The sequence below is a fragment of the Nyctereutes procyonoides genome, unplaced genomic scaffold (assembly GCF_905146905.1).
Source record: "Nyctereutes procyonoides isolate TBG_1078 unplaced genomic scaffold, NYPRO_anot_genome, whole genome shotgun sequence".
In the NCBI taxonomy this organism is placed as follows: domain Eukaryota; kingdom Metazoa; phylum Chordata; class Mammalia; order Carnivora; family Canidae; genus Nyctereutes; species Nyctereutes procyonoides.
Genome location: NW_026575146.1, coordinates 66,139,129 through 66,158,294, shown reverse-complemented (window position 1 = coordinate 66,158,294; position 19,166 = coordinate 66,139,129). Strand labels below are relative to the sequence as shown.

Below are 19,166 nucleotides of genomic sequence, written 5' to 3'. Positions count from 1 at the left end.
AGACTACAACCGGGATCCCTGGGTGGCGCAGTGGTTTGGCGCCTGACTTTGACCCAGGGCGCGATCCTGGAGACCCGGGATCGAATCCCATGTCAGGCTCCCGGTGCATGGAACCTGCTTCTCCCTCTGCCTATGTCTCTACCTCTCTCTCTCTCTCTCTCTCTCTCTCTCTGTGACTATCATAAATAAATAAAAAATTTTGAAAAAAAAAAAAAAAAAAGAAAGACTACAACCGTGGCTCAGGTGTCTGGGAGAACAGCCCCCGCAGCCCAGAGCCATGCGAGGTCAGGAGGCCGCGTGCCGCTTCTGATGCTCCTTGAGGTTGGAGCGCTGGCTGAAGGCTCGGCCGCACTCACCGCAGGTGTAGGGCCGCTCGCCTGTGTGTGTGCGCTTATGGCGGACCAGACTGCAATTGCGCACGAAGGCCTTCCCGCAGTCTCGGCAGATGAAGGGCTTCTCGCCCGAATGCAGGCGCTCGTGCTGGCGCAGCTCGGAGCAGCCCCGGAAGGTCTTGCCGCACTCGGAGCAGCCATATGGCCGCTCGCCGGTGTGCACGCGCTGGTGCTGCACCAGGCCCGAGCGGCCCTTGAAGGCTTTCTCGCACAGCGGGCAGGCGTAGGGCTTGGCGCTGCTGTGCGTTCGCTGGTGCCGGCTCAGGTTTGAGCGCTGGTTGAAGGCCTTGCCACACTCTGGGCACGCATAAGGTTTCTCACCCGTGTGCACGCGCTGGTGCTCTACGAGGTGCGAGAACAGGCCAAAGGCCTTGGCACACTCAGTGCACTCGTATGGCTTCTCCCCCGCCACCGACACCTTTGAAGGGCCCTGAGTCCCCTTGCTGCAGTCCCCAAAGGGCGGGCACCCAAAGAGGAAGGACCTCTGTGCCAGGGGCAGGCTGTGGCGGTGGCGCTTGGCCGGGTGTGTCTTCTGGTGGCGGTAGAGACCCGAGCAGCGCACAAAGGCCTTGCCACACTCAGCACACTCATAGGGTCGCTCACCCGTGTGGATGCGCTCATGCTGCAGCAGGCTTGAGGTGCGCGTGAAGGCCTTACCACACTGGTCACAGACGTAGAGCCGCTGGGCCGGGGGGTCCCGGGCACTGCCACCAGGACCCGAAGCCTGGCCACAATGAGGACACATTAAGGGGCCTTCGGCTACCTGCTGCTGCTTGTTGTAGCCAAAGCGCTTTCCACACTGGCCACACAGGTGGGGCTCCTCTGCCATCTGCATCATTTCCTGCCGGGCCAGCAAGGCCCTCCAGGGAAAGTCTTCCTCACTGCAACTGCAGGCCTGGGGCAGCTCCTCCAAGGGGTTCTGCTGAAGGAGGGTCATGTGCAGGCTCTTTGGGAAGGTCTGGGTGCCTGTGTGCCATCCACATGACCCATCCTTTGTGTGGCTCTCCCACAGCTGGGTCCTGGGGCAGCACCAGAGCAACACCTGGCCTTCACAGTGATCACACACCAGGGACTTCTCCTCAGGAGATGTTCTGTGATGCTGCACCAGGCAGCAGTTATGGCTGGAGGCTTTGGCACCAACAGGGCACCAACAGGGGTCCTCCCCAGCATGTGGCCCCTGGGGAGTGACTAGGTAAGTGTCCTGACAGGAGGCCGGGCCATATGGCTCTTGTACCAGGGGTCCTGCTCCTGCACTCTGGAGGATCCCTGAACTGGGGCTCACACCAAGGCCCCAGCTCCAGGACCGCCTGTCTTGGGGAGCTGTCTTGCCGCCTGCTGTCCTTTCATGTAGGTCTCCCTCCTGAGAGTGGTATCTCTTGGCTGGGTCCTCTGCCAGGGGCCTTAGTTCCATCTTGGGCCTCTCCTCCTGGCCCCTCTTGGCTCCCTGGAGATCTGCCTTGGGAATGCCTCCCTGCCTGGAGTTCTGGGCCCAAGGCTCCATTCCTGGGGCCAGCCCCCAACACAGTGTCCTGGCTGTAGGATCTGGAAGAGCAGAGGAGAAATGGAGGTTGGCAGTTCTCAGGAGGGGAGTGGGGAGAACTGCCAAAGAATGATGACCCCAGGACTGATGGAGTTGCCCCAGCTTTCCATAGCCCAGGAAAGAAGAGAAGGAATGACATCAGGCAGTGAGAACCTGGGAGCTTCCTGCCCTGACTCCTGACCTCTGCCAGAGTCTAGGATGTCACTGAGGCCCCAGAGAGCATCACCCCTCCTCTTTTACCAGTTGTTGGAGCACCATCATCCCTGGTTTGGGACCTCAGCAGCCCTTCCCTTGAGCAAGACATACACTAACTGCTCAGCTGCCCACTCCCCAGAATCCCTTCTCCACTCCCAAGCACCAGCTTCCTGGCAGCATGCCCTTCTGACTCCCTGCCTTGATCTGGCCCAGCCTCATTGCCTGCCATCAGCCAGGTCTTCTAGGAGTTGTGAGATGGGGCTCATCTGGCAGAACTGAACACCAGGTCTGCCCCTCCTCACTTCTACCAAGTAACCTTGGTTCTCTATGATCTGGCAGCCTCATCTACAAAATGGGTATGATAGATGTAAACAGCTGACCTTGGGGGCCCTGATCATTCCAGCAACAATCAACACCAAGAGGGCCTGTTGCCTACTATTACTATTCCCAAATTCCACTGTGGCTGTTAGTTTTCTATTGCTGGTGTAACAAATTACCACAAATTTAGTGGCTTAAGGCAATGGAAATTTATTATCTCACAGGTCTGGACAGAAGTCCTAAGGCAAGGTTTCAGCAGTGTTGCTTCCTTCTGGAGGCTCAAAGGCAGGGTGCCTGCCTGCCTTTTCCAGCTTCTAGATGCCACCTATTTTCCTTGTCTCATGGCCCTGTCTTCCATCTTCAGTGCCAGCATTGAAACATCAGACTCTGCCTCTCCTGCCTCTTCTTTTTTTTTTTTTTAATATATTTTATTTATTTATTTATGAGAGACAGAGGGGCAGAGACACAGGCAGAGGGAGAAGCAGGCTCCACGCAGGGAATCTGACGTGGGACTTGATCCCGGGTCTCCAAGATCATGGAAAAGGCAGGCACTAAACCACTGAGCCACCCTGGCTGCCCTCTCCTGCCTCTTCTTTTTATTTTATTTATTTTTTATTTTTTAAATTTTTATCCATTTATGATAGTCACAGAGAGAGAGAGAGAGAGAGAGAGAGAGAGAGAGAGAGAGGCAGAGACACAGGCAGAGGGAGAAGCAGGCTCCATGCACCGGGAGCCCGACGTGGGACTCGATCCCGGGTCTCCAGGATCGCACCCTGGGCCAAAGGCAGGTGCCAAACCGCTGCACCACCCAGGGATCCCTCCTGCCTCTTCTTATACAAAGACACTGTGATTACATTTGGCCAACCATAAATAATCCAGTATAATCTTCCATATCAAGATCCACTATCCTACCTCATAGTCCCTTCTGCTGTGTGAAGTAACATATTCACAGGTTCTAGGGACTAGGACATGCACATCTTTTATTATTATTCCGCCTATCACAGTGGCTTTTTCTGAGTTCTTCGTATGGTTTACTGGGAAAACACAGTATGAATCAAGATGCCATTGAGGTGAAACAAAACTGAATGTTTAGCCTGCAGGGCGCCTGGGTGGCTCAGTGGTTGAGTGTCTGCCTTCGACTTGGGTCATGGTCCCAGGGTTGTGGGATCGAGTCCTGCACTGGACTCCCTGGGGGGAGCCTACCTCTCCCTCTGCCTGTGTCTCTGCCTCTCTCTGTGTGTCTCTCATGAATAAATAAAAAACATATTTAAAAAAAAAAAGAATCTTTAGCCTACAATCTTGAAGGACACACAAGCAGCTCAGGACAGTCCCGTCTGGATGGAGGCTTACTTGGCAGGGCATAGCTAAAACCTGTAGAGCGGGCAGGGTGACTGATGTGCAGCAAACATACATGGAGGGGTCAGGCAGAGAAGGCCCACCTCATGGGTACAAATACAGAAAGGACTTGCATGCTATTAAGTTACTGATCAATGACAGTCACTAATAGATGACTGACCTATTAAAGAGCCCATGGTAAGAATGAGAATCCTTCCTATGTTCTTGTTCCTTCCAGAACAAATATGGACCTGCCCAGCACAGCCTTTGAGGTATAAATATGTGACCACAGTAAGTCAACACTTTGCTGAGCACGAGGGCTCAGATCCTTGTCCTTTTGCTCTGTTTTTTCTATGGAAGGCAGATATTCCTTCACCAAATGTTCCAGAAATTTTGGGCACCTGGGTAGCTCAGTCAGTTAAGCATCTGATCCTTGATTTCAGCTCAGGTGATGATCTCAGGGTTTTGAGACTGAGTCCTGTGTGGGGCTCTGCACTGGGTGTGAAGCCTGCTTAGGATTCTTTCTCCTCCATGTGCCTCCCTGCCTTTCTCCCTCTTAAAAAAAAAAAAAAAATGTTCCAGATATTTGAGTCTATTTAGCGAAACAGTTTTCACCCATTCTTGCTTGACCCATTGCCACTTTTCTGCCATTTTTGCAAGTTTCTAACAAGTAGGTGCCCAGGGGCACCGGTGGCTTGAAATAACATGACTAGGAATTAAAAAGAATCAGGAAGCATTTAATCAAGTCTCTCTACAAGTTTTCAGCCAAAGACACATCAGAGCAACTGGGTGTGGTTCTTTTCAGGATGCTGATTATTTGGCCCTCAGACAGGACAACCACAACGGCAGAAATTGGTTGCTGGTTAGTGCTTTGGAGGAAAATGTTTGGGGAGTGAAAATTAGACATACTGAATTGGTTAAAGGTGAAATTGCAGAGTTGAACACGTTTCACAGATCCTGAGGGGTCACAAAAGCAGCTTGGCCACTAGTGCTCCGCTCTTCAGGAGCCTGCTTGTTGGAACGTGGAAAGCTGAAGGGCCCACATTAAGGGTGGTTTGTCTGGTCACATATTGAGTAAAGAATCTGGGGCATTCTCTAAAGAAACAAAGGTGGCAATAAGGACAGAACCACACTGTGACCTGAAGTTTCTCAAACAGTCCTCACTCCAGTCACGTGTGATAACTGCCAACCCTCCTGTAACTTCCAGGCCTTCAACCCAGGGCAGATGAGGCCACCTTTCTCCATTTGCACCTTAAAGCCACTTAGCATCTGGGTTGATTGAGATTCCATGAGGCCACATTCAGGTCCATAAGGGTACTGATCCTTGCTGGCTCTCTCTCCCATATGTGGCACTGAGGGGGGCTAATACTTTGGAAATCCAACACCTTCCTCACTTTGTGCCTTTGTTTCTCCATCTGACAGTTTAGCTATGTAGAGCTCAAGACTCAGAGGTTCTCAGAGCCCCTAGAGTGAGGGACTTCAAGCAAGCACGAGGACATCTGGGTGACAATAAACAATGGCATGTTGTACCCTAGTGCCAGACTATCCATGGGGCCCTCTAGAGTGATGCATCACTATGTAAGCCAGCAGGAGGATATGAGGGACACATCTCTTTCCCAAACACCTGTGGATTTGAGTCATCCAAGGATATTCTTTCCAGATGGGAAGTGTCCATAACTGTACACTGTTATTGTGTTTCTGCCTTGAGATACTAACTGCAGCTCTCCAAAAACAGGGGTAGGGAATGACACAGGCTAACCAGGGAGCAAACAGCTGTGGGCTCCACCCTAACAGTAGATGGATATGAATCTAATCTGCAATGAACACCATGCCCAGGGTTGATGGACCCGGGCTCAGTTGCCATGACTCTTGCAGAGTCCTAACGGGCCCCACCTAGGAAAGGCCAAGGGATGCACTTTTTCTAGAATGTGAAGCTTGCTGTGCAAATAAAATAGACAAGCTGGACAACCAAGTTTCAAAAAGTGTCTCTTGTACACTGGGACTGGCAAAGCTGTTGTATTGCACAGACCCACTGCAGGTGGACTGATTAGCTTCTTCCACCTAACTCTCAACAATCAGACTTTGTCCTAATGAGGACAGACAGGCTAGAAGACCTGGCAGGAAAAAGGCAATTGCACAATGCACTCCCACACAGCTAGTGGGGATAGAAAATGATGCAACCAACTTCTGTGGAAAGGAGCCTGGCAGTACCCCCAAAAGGTTACACATGGCATTACCATATGAAAGCAATTCCACTCTTAGGTATCTATCCAAGAGAAATGAAAACAGTCAAGCAAAAACTTGCACACAGATGTTCATTATGGCCTTTTCCATAACAGCCAAAAGGTAGGAAAAAACCCTCATTCATCCATCAACTGATGAATGGATAAACAAAATTTAGTCTATCCATACAAGGGAATATTACTCAGCAATAAAATGGAATGAAATAGTGATACATTGATGGACCTCAGAAAACATTATGCTCAGTGAAAGAAGTCAGACACAAAAAGATGTTGCAGAATTCCATTTATGTGAAAAATCTAGAATAGGCAAATCCATTGAGACGAAGGATAGATTAGTGATTGCCAGGGGCTGAAGGATGGAAGAATGGAGAGTAACTGCTTAATGAATATGCAATTTCACGTTGGGGCGCTGAAAATGTTTTGGAATTAGACAATGGTTGCAAAACATAGTAAATATATTAAAGTCTAAAAATCATAATAAGAAGGAACCTGAACTATACACTTCTAAATGGCTCATTTTTTAAATATGAACTATATCTCAAAAAAAAAAAAAAAAGAATGCACCCATGGCACAGTATTCCTGCTTTTGGTGTGCCCAGGTGTCTGCTGTAGAAGAGCCTGGGACAGTCTGCCCTGAAGCATCCAGGATGTCATCTGAGCCCCAGTCACAGGGATAGTAATGCATGGGAGGTGTGTGTGTGTGTGTGTGTGTGTGTGTAACAACACTTTTGTAATGAGAAAATCAAGGTTTCCAAAATTTCTAGGTAAAAATAAAATATTAACTTTTACCACATGCTCAAGCTGACTGTACACCAAGCAGAGTTTTCACATCAGAGGCTTAACCTCTATGTTAACAGCATTCTCCCCCAGACCCAGACTTCTCTTCAACCAAGTGTCTATTAATCCACTCATCTCAAAAAGAAAACTCTTGGTAGGAAGCTGGACACACATCTGGCATGATACCAGGCTGCTATGCTCCAGGTGTGAGGAACAATGGGGCCTGGGTGTCTGCCATGGCTTTGCCCCATGGTTTCCAGTAAATGCTGCCCCTGTAGGGTCATGGTTGCTGGCCTCATACCCTGGCTTGCACAACAGCTGGTGGCCAGAGCAAGGCCGCAGGCCAGCACCCAGCATAACCGCCTGGAACCGCAGGGATCGAGGTCAACGACCCACTAAAATGGGGATGGAAAATCCATCTGGGGCACCCTGGTCAACCCAGAACAATCATTGTGTAACAAATGGCCAAACCAGAGGATGGGTGGCCTGGAATGTGACGTCACCTAGGACTGGGCAGGTTCCACTGAAGGAAGCTATAGTGGATTGAATGGTGCCCACATTCCCAAAAGATACATCTATATCCTAACCCCCAGAATCTGTGATGGTGACCTTGATTGGGAAAGGATATTTGCAGGTGTAGTTAACGATCTTGAGATGGGATCATCTTGAATTCCCTGCGTGGGCCCTAAATCCAGTAACAAGAATCCTTCTGAAAGAAAGAGAGACGAGGTGGAGGCCAAGATTGGAGTGATGCAGCCACAATCCAGAGTTACATTTGAAACCACCAGAAGCTCGAACAGTTGCATGGGATGCTTTCTGCCTCAGGGCGTTCAGAGACTGGAGCCCTGCTGATGTCTTATTTCAAACTTCTGGCCTCTAGAACTGAGAATACATTTCTGTTTTAAACTACCTGGTTGGTAGCAATTTGTTCCAACAGCCACAGAAAATTAGTACAGAAACTGGTCCAGCACCCTTCATAGGATGAATGGATTTATGTGTGGTGGCTCTCCTGATCCCCTGTGATGCGACCAGATGACTGCTCAGTGCAGAGGATCAGGTAAGACAGGGTGGTCCCAAGACAAAGCAGCAACTCCCACCTAGCAGGAAGAAACCCTGATCTCACAGGATGTGGGGATCAAGGGTCACCCATTACTCATGTGTACAGGGCATCTCCAGACTGTCCCCAGACACCCTGCTCCCACAGGTGGCTTCCTCTGCCGATCTAAAACGTGACAAAAACGTGCCTCCCTGCATCAGACACAGCAGGTGGAAGCTGCAGACCACGGCGGAGTCTCCTTGCCTCTCTTGTCCTGCTCCAAGCTTGCTCCTGAAAACTACTCCACCTGTATCTAGATGACCTTCCAGTCATGGACGTGAGACTCGAGGCTGAGCTCGGCCAAGGGTTCCTGGGAGCCTGTCTCCAACCCCACCTTGCATCTGCCCCAGTGTTCTTGGCAGTGACCTCCCATCTGCCCTGGGTGTTCCCCCAGCTTTTCTTTTCTTTTTTTTTTTTAAGATTTTATTTATTCATTAATGACAGACACAGAGAGAGATCGAGAGCGCGGCAGACACAGGCAGAGGGAGAAGCAGGCTCCATGCAGGGAGCCCGATGTGGAACTTGATCCCGGGTCCCTAAGATCATGCCCTGGGCTGAAGGCAGCGCTAAACCCTGAGCCACCGGAGCTGCACCCTACCCCTCCCCGGCTTTTCTAATGCTCAGCAGGGCTGGTGGATGGGAACAGGACACAGAGCAGCCACCTTCGGGCAAGTGGAGGGCTGAGAAGTTAACACGTCCCAGGCTGAGCCTTGCAGAACCAAGTGATCACAGCACATGGGAGAAAGGTTTGCGAGGCTGATAACCATCTGCCCTACTCTGCACTGCACAGAAGGGTGAGCAGTGCACCAGCAGGAGCACCGCTCTGTGCCTGATCCCCCACGATTGCGGTTAGCGGTTAGCGAGTGAGGAACTAACGCCAGGCAGCAGGGGGCGTGGCAAAGAGCGGCTTCTGTGTCCTCTTTGGGAAAAGGAATGGCAATTGCAGCCATCTACACCCCAGCGTCCAACTCAGAAATAATCTGTCATTCCCACCTCTATAGGGAGGAAGAGTGGGGCTGATGCCGGGAGCAGCAGCAGAAAAGCACCTCACTACACTCACTGGTCACATACAGGGGGCTTCAGGAGTTGAGATCCCGGGTCATGGTCACTGGAGAGGAAGTGGGACTCCAACGAGGGGAATCCAACTGACTCCAATGTCAGGTTGCTGGACCAGGGCTCATTAAGACTAGAAAAGTTGTACCCTTTCACACAAGTCTCTCTCCTGAGGGGAATATCCCAGCATTGTCCTCCACCAGGGGCCTAGGTTCCACGTCAGGTCTCTCCTGAAGGCCCAAGGCAATTCATTGGGAACCAGCCTCAGGGACTCTTCCCTGCTCTGCACCTGGACTGGAGCCTCCATCCAGGGGTTGGCCTTCGTTTCAGAATCCTAACAGCAAAATTTGGAAGAGCCCATGAGCACTGGGTGTTCTGCTCTGTTGGCAAATTGAATTTAAATAAAACATAAAAGGGGCACCTGGGTGGCTTAGTGGTTGAGGGTCTGCCTTCCGCTCAGGTCGTGATCCAGGGGTCCTGGGATCAAGTCCCACTCTGGGCTCCCAGTAGGGAGCCTGCTTCTCCCTCTGCCTATGTCTCTGCCTCTCTCTGTGTGTCTCTCATGAATAAATAAATAAAATCTTTAAAATAAGTAAATAATATTATCTTTCCTTTAAAAATTTTTAAAATAAAAATACAAAAAGAAAAAAGAAAACAGATCTAGAAGAGCTGAAGAGACATGGAGAGACTGGCAGTTCCCAGGTGAAAAGGGTGCCAGAAATCATGAAAGCAAACCCCAGCAGCCAAGGAATCTTGGAGATTTCCTAGTCTTGAAGGCTGTTAAAAGTGACAGACATAGGGATCCCTGGGTGGCGCAGCGGTTTAGCGCCTGCCTTTGGCCCAGGGCGCGATCCTGGAGACCCGGAATCGAATCCCACGTCGGGCTCCCGGTGCTTGGAGCCTGCTTCTCCCTCTGCCTATGTCTCTGCCTCTCTCTCTCTCTCTCTGTGTGTGTGTGACTATCAAAAATAAATTAAAAAAAAAAAAGTGACAGACATAAAGGAATTTCAGCAGGAAGTGAAGACAGCCAGCTCAGTGGTTGAGGTGATCAGGGATGGGTCCCCTCTTTGTATCTCTAGGATTGGTTCCTCCTCTCCCCTCTGCTCTCACCTGTCTGACCACTGGCTCCCTGCTGATTTCTGCCTCTCTCTGACCCTCCTCATCATCAACTGCCCTGTACAACTTCCAGAACATCCATCCAAGCCCCACCCAACACTAGCTGTTTAGTGGCTGTGCCAGTCTCTGATGGGAACTGCTGCAGACCTAGGTTTGGAGTCCAATGTACGTGTGTGGTAGACAGAATAATGGACCCCAAAGATGTCCACATTTTAATGCCCACTACCTGTGACTATATTACTTCATATGGCAAAAGGGATGTTGCAGATGTGATTAAAAATCATGATAAGGGGGATCCCTGGGTGGCGCGGTGGTTTGGCGCCTGCCTTTGGCCCAGGGCGTGATCCTGGAGACCCGGGATCGAATCCCACGTCAGGCTTCCGGTGCATGGAGCCTGCTTCTCCCTCTGCCTGTGTCTCTGACTCTCTCTCTCTCTCTGTGTGTGTGACTATCATAAATAAATAAAAATAAAAAAAAATTAAAAAAAAAAATCATGATAAGGAGATTATCCTAGCTTATTCAGGTGGGTCAATATAATCACAGTAGTTTTGTGGGTTTTTTTTAAGATTTTATTTATTTATTCATGAAAGACACACAGAGAGAGGCAGAGACACAGGCAGAGGGAGAAGCAGGCTCCATGCAGGGAGCCTGATGCGGGGTCTCCATGCCGGGTGTCTCCAGGATCAGGCCCTAGGCTGAAGGCGGCGCTAAACTGCTGAGCCATCCAGGCTGCCCAATCACAGTATAAGAGGGATGCTGAGAGAGTCAGAGAAGGAGATGTGAAGATAAAAGCAGAGGTCAGAGTAGTGTGGTCACAAGACAAGGAATGTGAGCAACCTCTAGAACCTGGAAAATGGAGAACCTAGATTCTCCCCTGGAGTCTCCAGAAAAAAAAATGCATCCCTGGCCATACCTTGATTTTAGCTCCTAAGTCTCATTGGAGTTCTGACCTTCAGAGCTGTAAGATAATAAATATGTATTGTTTTAAACCACTAAGTTGGGACACCTGGGTGGCTCAGTGGTTGAGCCTCTGCCTTTGGCTCAGGGCGTGATCCCGGGGTATAGGATCAAGTCCCGCATCAGGCTCCCTATGGAGAGCCTGCTTCTCCCTCTGCCTGTGTCTCTGCCTCTCTGTGTCTCTAATGAATAAATAAACAAACAAACCACTCAGTTTGTATAATTTGTTATAGCAGCTAGCAGAAAAGGGAAAAGTTTCCATAAGGCATTGGGAGATCTTTGACAATTTCTAAGCCATCTCCTTTTTGTCAGAGTGAGGGCAAGCCCAGAGCTTCTGTCTTCAGCATCAAGGACATCACAGTAGGCTGTCCAGGTATTTACATGTGGAGTTCCCCCTTTTTTTTTTTTTAAAGATTTTATTTATTTATTCGTAGAGACACAGAGAGAGAATGAGAGGCAGAGACACAGGCAGAGGGAGAAGCAGGCTCCATGCAGCAAGCCCGACGCGGGACTTGATCCAGGGTGTCCAGGATCACGCCCCAGGCCGCAGGCAGCACTAAACCGCTGCGCCACTGGGGCTGCCCTGGAGTTCTCTTCTTTTGGTTGGTTTTACATTTTTGGTTGATGCTGTCAAGTTTCCCTATCAATAAATGGATCTAAGCAAAAGCAAGTGAGTTGATATAAATCATGGTTCTCAACAGAGTTTTGCCCCCTGGGGAATACTTGGCAATGTCTGGCTGGAGACACTTTCAGTTGTCACAACTGGGGTTGGGGGTGCTACTAGTGCACAGTGGTTAGAAACCAAGGATGCTGCTAAACATCCTAAAATGCACAAGACAGCCCCACCTCCACCTCTTGACAATGTCAATAGTGTTGAGGTAACAAAACCCTAGTGTAAAGAAAACCATGAAGTACACATGGCACATACAAGAGGTAAGGTTGTTTTGGGAAAGTGGGACTAGGCATGGGGAGCTAAGTGAAAAAAGCTAAACATAAAAGACCACATATTCTATTACTCCATTTATATAAAATGACTAGCTAGACCCACACAGAAAGCAAACTTCACACTATACTGTGCATCACAGTTTTGTCAGTACAACATATCAACGATCTCCTTGTTCGAACACCTGGGCTGCATTATCCATTGCTGAGTAACAAAATACCCCAAAGCCATTTTATGCTGTGTGTGGAGACCAGGATTTGGCAATGCTCTACATGAACTAGAACCTTAAGTGGGGTAACCAAAGCTCGAGAGGACTGAGGCAGCATATGGAGCCGGCATGAAACAATTCCACAGATGTCCGCTGAATGGGAACAACTCGCTTTATAAATTACTTAAAAAAAGCATCCACAGTTTTCTGAGTGCCTGTTAGGCACCAGCTAGCACTGTGTTGACGGCGTTACATGGATTGACTCATTTAGACCTCATGCACGTCTAGAAAGGCGGTGGCATCCCATCCGTTTTACAGGAGAAATGGGGGCTCAGAAAGAGGAAGCCAGGGACGCCTGGGTGGCTCAGCGGTTGAGTGACTGCCTTTGGCTCAGGGGGTGATCCCAGATGCCCAGGTTTGAGTCCCATGTCCAGCTCCTTGCATAGGGCCTGCTTCTCCTCCCTCTGCCTGTGTCTGTCTCTCTTTCTGTGTCTCTCATGAATAAATAAATTAAAAAAAAAAAAAAGAGGAAGCCAGGTGTGGGTCAAATTCTCAGTCTTCGGAGCTTCAGGAATCTGCAGATTTGTCCAGAGTGACTGCAGGGCCTGAAATGCTGATCCCGAGCCACAGAGAGACTGGAGCTCACAAACTCCCTGTGAGGTGTCAGTCACAACTTCACAGATGTGGAAACTGAGGCACAAGCAGGAAAGCCACGCATTCTGGGCTGAACCAAGGCAGCCGGTCTTGGGACCCCGGTCCACGACTCAGTCAAGGCTGGACTTAACCCCTCACCCGCCCTGCCTGCTGCGGAAGCAAAGGGACACCCGTCCACCCTGCTTCCATCACCATCACACACAGGCCGAACGGGAGGCCTTCAGGAAGTAAGCAGCTCCCCCGGCGCCCTCACCCACCCTCTGAACACACCAGAGGCTCCGATGCAACACGCGACCCATGCCACTCATCCTCCGAAGGCCAAGGGCCACTCCCGCAACCAGGAAACACGGAGAGGCCGACACAGAGCCGACACCCCCCCCCCCCCCGCGACCCCACCTGGACCTGAAGTGCATGGAGCCCAGCCGCGCATCCCACAGTTGCACCGAGTGGGCAGCTCTGGGTGCCTGGACGACTACCATCTCGGTGGTTCTCCAAGCTGGTGGGGGTCAGCACCCATTTCCCCTCTGAGCGACCTGCCGGGGCACAATGTCAGCTTCCCTCCCTGGTTCGGGCCTGAAAGAACCGATTGGAAAGGCCTGTAGGAGCCAGCGCAGAGGCCAGTGAGAAATGTGGTTATGCCCGCGGTCCGAGCCGGACTCTCACGAGTCCCTCTTCGGTGAAGAACCGGACTGGGGAGGAATAAATCATCTCTGAAAACTAGGACTGAGCATCATGGTTACCACGCCGAGACCTACTGGCTTTCACGTCCAGGCGAGGACTGAGGACTGCAGTTTCCCGGTAAAGCTGGAGCCTTCCAGAGGCTCACTGTTGCCTTGGAGATGCCTTACGTCATTGCACCATCCACTGGCTGTTGGTGAGTGGTTCTTCCCAGTAGGCTCCGGCCCAGTTCCGGTTCCGGCATGCAGAATGCCAGCTCATCCCCCAAAACCCCCAAAGCCCGAGGGTCGGATGCTCTCTGCCCCATTGTCTTGTGACTTCCTCAGTTCTCATCTCTAGTTCGCCATACCCTGATGTCTGCTTCTTCTCTAATGTTTGCGTCTCAATTTACCCATATTTGTGTCCAGTTGTTCAGTATTTCCCGCCTCTGGGTCCCTTTCCCCACCCCACCCCCATACAGGTGCCTGTTTCTCTTCCACTTAAAGCCTCAAATTCCCCCTCCTCAAGTCCAGGTCTCGATTTCTACCCCCAATTTGTGCCTTGCACCCTCAAATTGCTGCCACCACAATCCCTGTGTTGAAACTGTTGTGAATTCATACATCTGGTCTCCAAAATTTGAGATCCTGCAACTGATAATAGAAATTTTCAACCTTGGGATCCCTGGGTGGCGCAGCGGTTTGGCGCCTGCCTTTGGCCCAGGGCGTGATCCTGGAGACCCGGGATCAAATCCCACATCGGGCTCCCGGTGCATGGAGCCTGCTTCTCCCTCTGCCTGTGTCTCTGCCTCTCTCTCTGTGACTATCATAAAAAAAATAAAAATAAAAAATAAAAAAAATTTTTTTCAACCTTTACAGGGCTCCCAGGGCAGCTATACTTTAACATTTACCAAGATCAAAATGACTCCACAAAACCTCAAAACCTGGGGTCTATTTCTGTTCTTTTTTTCTTAGATTTTTTTTTTTAATTTTTATTTATTTATGATAGTCACACAGTGAGAGAGAGAGAGGCAGAGACACAGGCAGAGGAAGAAGCAGGCTCTATGCACCAGGAGCCTGACGTGGGACTCGATCCCGGGTCTCCAGGATCGTGCCCTGGGCCAAAGGCAGGCGCCAAACCGCTGCGCCACCCAGGGATCCCTTTTTCTTAGATTTTATTTATTCATGAGAGACACAGACAGAGAGGCAGAGACATAGGCAGAGGGAGAGCAGGCTCCCTGCGAGGAGCCCAGTGCAGGGCTGGATCCCAGGACCCTGGGATCACACCCTGAGCCAAAGGCAGATGCTCAACCACTGAGCCACCTAGGTGCCCCTATTTCTGTTCTTTTTTTTTTATGATAGTCACACACAGAGAGAGAGAGAGAGAGGCAGAGACATAGGCAGAGGGAGAAGCAGGCTCCATGCACCGGGAGCCCGACGTGGGATTCTATCCCGGGTCTCCAGGATCGCGCCCTGGGCCAAAGGCAGGCGCTAAACCGCTGTGCCACCCAGGGATCCCCCTATTTCTGTTCTTGAGCACACATTGTATGTCTGCTTCATTAAAAGAAAAAAAGAAAAAAAAAGGAGAGCATTCCAAACATAAAGATAAAAACAAAAAAATCTCTGTAGTTCCCATAAGATTAAAGCCATACAGACTTGCACATACTGGAAGCCGAAAATAAAGTCTGTAACTTTCTGGAATGTCCTTCACAGTGATGTTATTTTATTTTTTAAAGATTTTAATTACTCATGAGACACGGGGAAAGACAGAGACAGAAGAAGAGAGAGAAGAAGGCTCCATGCAGGGAGCCCAATGTGGGACTTGATCCCAGGACTCCAGGATCACGCCCTGGTCATGAAGGCAGGTGCTCAACCCCTGAGCCACCCAAGCATCCCTGATGATTTGTAACTATGTATAAAAATATATAACTCTAAAAAAAAAAAAAATATATATATATATATATATATATATATATATATATATATATATATATATATATAACTCTACACAGTGTTCCTTCCCTGGACCACTCTCCTTTGTGAAGATTGTGTATCCCGGGCACCTGTCCTAACTTGGGCTCAAATAAAACTCTTCTCTCTTTAAAATTTTTCAAGAGTTTTGTTCATTTGTGTTGATATACCCCCTAATTCTGGAAATTTGGATCTCCAAACAATAAGGTTTAACCTTCTTCAAAGTCCCTGAGACCTCTATTAAGACTGTTCCAGGATGCCTGGGTGGCTCAGCCGTTTGGTGCCCGCCTCTGGGCGTGATCCTTGGGACCTGTGGGGCTCCCTGCATGGAGCCTCCCTCTGTCTCTGCCTGTGTCTATACCTCTCTCTGGGTCTCTCATGAATAAATAAATAAAATATTAAAAAATAAGACTCTGTTCCAAGGTTCTCAAATCCAACCCAGTACCTCATCTCCTCTATTCTTTACTCCTAAGTGCCCCAAGTGAGGGGACAGGTCAGGATCTGATCCAGTATTTCTATCCCAGCCCTATACATTCTGCCCTGTTGCCTCATCCCCACCTACAATTCCACAGAGCCACCCTGAATATGTGGTTCTAATTTACAGCTGAGCAAACTGAAACTAGGCAAAGAGCTTGGGCTAGCCCACCCAACAGGTGGACTGGCTCAGGCACCTGTCCCTGCCTTAAAGTCTAGAATTCCCACTCTTGTAACAAGTTCCCCAGCCAAGCCACCCACCCTTGTAAGCCCAGCTTTACAGATGCTGGTCGGTGGCCAGGACAGTGGTAGGCCCTAGCCAGTGGGAAAAATCAACTTCCTGTCTGCCAAGGAGCCATGGGAGAAGGGAACAGATGGACAGCACTGTAGGAATTGGAGAAGCAATTAAGATGTCTGTTGTTCCTCTCTGGGCCTCCATGACTATCTATAAAATGGGGGCATCCATCTCATATAGTTGCTTTCAAGAGTAAGATTGGATTCCTAGACTCCTAATGCCCCCCTGGGAGCCTGGAGTCAGGGAGGGGCTTCCCCAGGCTGACCTCAACTAGGAGGTAGCCAGAAAAGGGGCAGACCAAGGTAAGGAGGTCTTCTGAATAGGACTAAAATTCGTGGGTCTGGAATTGGGTGTGGAGGGAGTGGAGGGAGGCCCAGCCACTCTGTCTGCCTGAAGCCCAGAGTGAGAGCAGTGAGTGTATGAGGGACTAGGGTCAACTGGCCTATCCATCCATCATTTATTCAAGTTACTCATGGGCACATACTGTGTGCCAGACTGTGCTTGCAGCTGGGGATACAGCAGGGAATAAGCCAGTTTACCTTCATAGAGCAGTGTGACACAGAGGGCAGAAGAGATGGTCAGGGCTTGTCAGCTCAGAGGAGAAATGATGCACCAGGAAGTGACGGTGGCCTCTGCAGAGACTTTCCACCCTTCAGGCTGAAGAACACAGCGCCAACATCCATAGACCTCTGGGTTCAGGATTCAGATATCCTCCACTGTGTCCTGGAGATGGGGACCGTAGACCACCCCATGCCTGGCAAGAGGTATGTGAATCTTAGCTATGCAAAGTGATCTCCTCCATCTCACACTATGGGATTTTACTCCTGCTATCCAGTGCACAGCAGATCACTTTACCAAGATCTATAAAGAGGTCTATTATCTGGGGCTCCTGGGCAGCTCAGTCAGGTAGTGGCAGACTCTTGATTTTGGCTCAGGTCATGATCTCACAGTCCTGAGAGCAAGCCCTACATCTGGCTCCCCACTCAGCAGGGGGTCTGCTTGAGTCTCTCTCTCTCTCTCCCTCTGCCCCTCCCCTCACTTGCTCATACTCTCTAATAAACCAAAAAAAAAAAAAAAAAAAAAGTCTATTACCAAGTGACAGGAGCCCAGTAGTCTCTTAAGTAGCCCAGGGCACAGGATCCAAATTGGCCCTGAGTCGTTTTTTACCTTTTTTTTTTTTTTTAAGTAGGCAACATGCCCAACATGGGGCTCAAACTCAAGACCCTAAGATCTAGAGTTACATGTTCTACCAACTGAGCCAGCTAGGCACCCCTGATTGTGTTGTCATTTCTATGCTGAAGGGGGAAACTGAGGTTCGGGGGTGGGGGGTGGGGTGGGATGCTCTCAGCTTTTGAAGAGAAAGAGGCAGGGTTAGGAGCCTGCCTTTGGATCCTGCTGAGTGTGAGGGTAACTAGTGCCTTTGCCCCGCTCAGCTTCTCTGCTTTCCTCCAGCAAGCACCTTTCCAGAGACCTCCTGCAGGACCAGGGAGGAGCCCACTTGTCCCCTCCCTATCCTCCCACAAACCCCAATGGGAGGTCCAAGGCTGCCCTGTCGTTTTCACATACCAAGGCAGAGTGCAGGGATAAAGGCCACAAGTTGCAGGGGCTGGGGCCTCCCTACCGAGATGCAGTTCCTGTGCCCCCATGGCAACCTAGGTTCTAATTCTCTGCTCAAGCCAGCTTCAGGCTGTGTCCTGAACAGTGGCATGAACTACGACTATCAGTCCAAGGGGACCCAGAGTCTCTGGTCTGAAACACTCCTGAAATTGGGGTAGGGTCAGGGGCTAGCCTTTAATATCAGTCAATTAGTAAACAAACAATGCAGCTGCTGAGCACCTACTATGAGCGTCTTCAGAGAGTGGCAAGGGGGGGTGGTCACTGGGGATGTAGAGGGCGGCTTAAGTCAACTGGCTGGGCCCCCCTGGGATCTGGGAGCAACCCCTTGGAGGCATAGGTAGGTATCAGAAGGTGAGGATCCCTATGCAGCCCTGGAAAAAAAACCCACCAGATGCCGGCGCATTACCCTCCTGCCAGCCCGCATGGCTGAGCAGCCACAGGGTCGCTGCCTCTGGAAAGCCCACCAGGGCGTAGTCCACTGCCCAGCTAGACTCCAGGGTCTAGGTTTAGGAGGCGACAAACAGGGTGAGTGAAGCTTCAGGCACAAGCTAGCCACCAGGTCAATGGGTGGAGCTACTACGTGGCCGCAGCACCCGCCACCAATGTCGACCCCCTGCACTCACCCAGTGACCTCAGCATCAACAAGAGGACCCAGATGCATCAAATAGAGTGGAGGCCGTCCCCCTAATCCGCCTGTGTGCACAGCCCTGGCCCCACGTCCAGAGCTCCTTCCCAACCTCCGACCGCACGCGAGGAGAGGCGGCAGGAGCTGTAGGGGTCGTAGAGAGATGATGGGAATAACCTGGCATGTGATGAAGGGAAGTCAAGCCGGAATGGGCTCCCTCTATGGGAGGCTCAGGCCCGCAAAACCCCAAGCGAGCGAGTGTGGGAGAGGCCGACCCGAGCATGCACGTGGGGCCAGGACCAGCGGAGGGCAGTTCCTGACCACCAGGCCCACTCCTCACCCCCGAGCCTGCAGCGCGCGCATGCCTACGAAGCGGCGGTGACCTGGACGAGGAATGAGAGGGTGCCGAACTGGCTACCTTACTGGAAATCCGCGGCCGGTGGGGCGGCCGGACGGGATGCACTGCACGAGCCTGACTTCTGCCCTCATTAGACATGGAGGCCTTGGCTTCAGGGAGATCTCTGCGCCTGTGCACGGCCCCCCCAAGACGGGCACAAGGCCTGAAATCAGAACGTCCGCCAGGCACGCTTGTGGGCACACTTCTGCAAGTACGCGTGCGCAGGGGATTTACGTCTTCCGTTTGGTCCAAAGGGCGCCTTTACATTCTTGTTCCGGATTGGTCCTTGAGTATATCATGTCTTTTT

At 50.7% G+C, this 19,166-nt stretch overlaps 1 protein-coding gene across 5 annotated transcripts; it reads right to left on the bottom strand.

Moving 5' to 3' along the window:
• Window positions 1–224: 224 nt before the first annotated feature.
• Window positions 225–19,020, bottom strand: LOC129499807 (zinc finger protein 837-like). Of its 5 annotated transcripts, none has more exons than XM_055309693.1 (3): window positions 18,886–19,020; window positions 16,760–16,974; window positions 225–1,934 (listed from the first exon to the last, which is right to left on the bottom strand). In XM_055309693.1, the coding sequence occupies exon 3, from the start codon at window positions 1,891–1,893 to the stop codon at window positions 286–288; it is 1,608 nt and encodes a 535-aa protein (XP_055165668.1). In that variant the 5' UTR covers window positions 1,894–1,934; window positions 16,760–16,974; window positions 18,886–19,020; the 3' UTR covers window positions 225–285. The 5 variants fall into 5 exon arrangements, with proteins under 5 accessions (XP_055165668.1, XP_055165664.1, XP_055165665.1 ...); XM_055309689.1 differs by having other exon boundaries at window positions 18,803–18,989; XM_055309690.1 differs by having other exon boundaries at window positions 18,881–18,987.
• Between the last annotated feature and the right edge of the window lie 146 nt (window positions 19,021–19,166).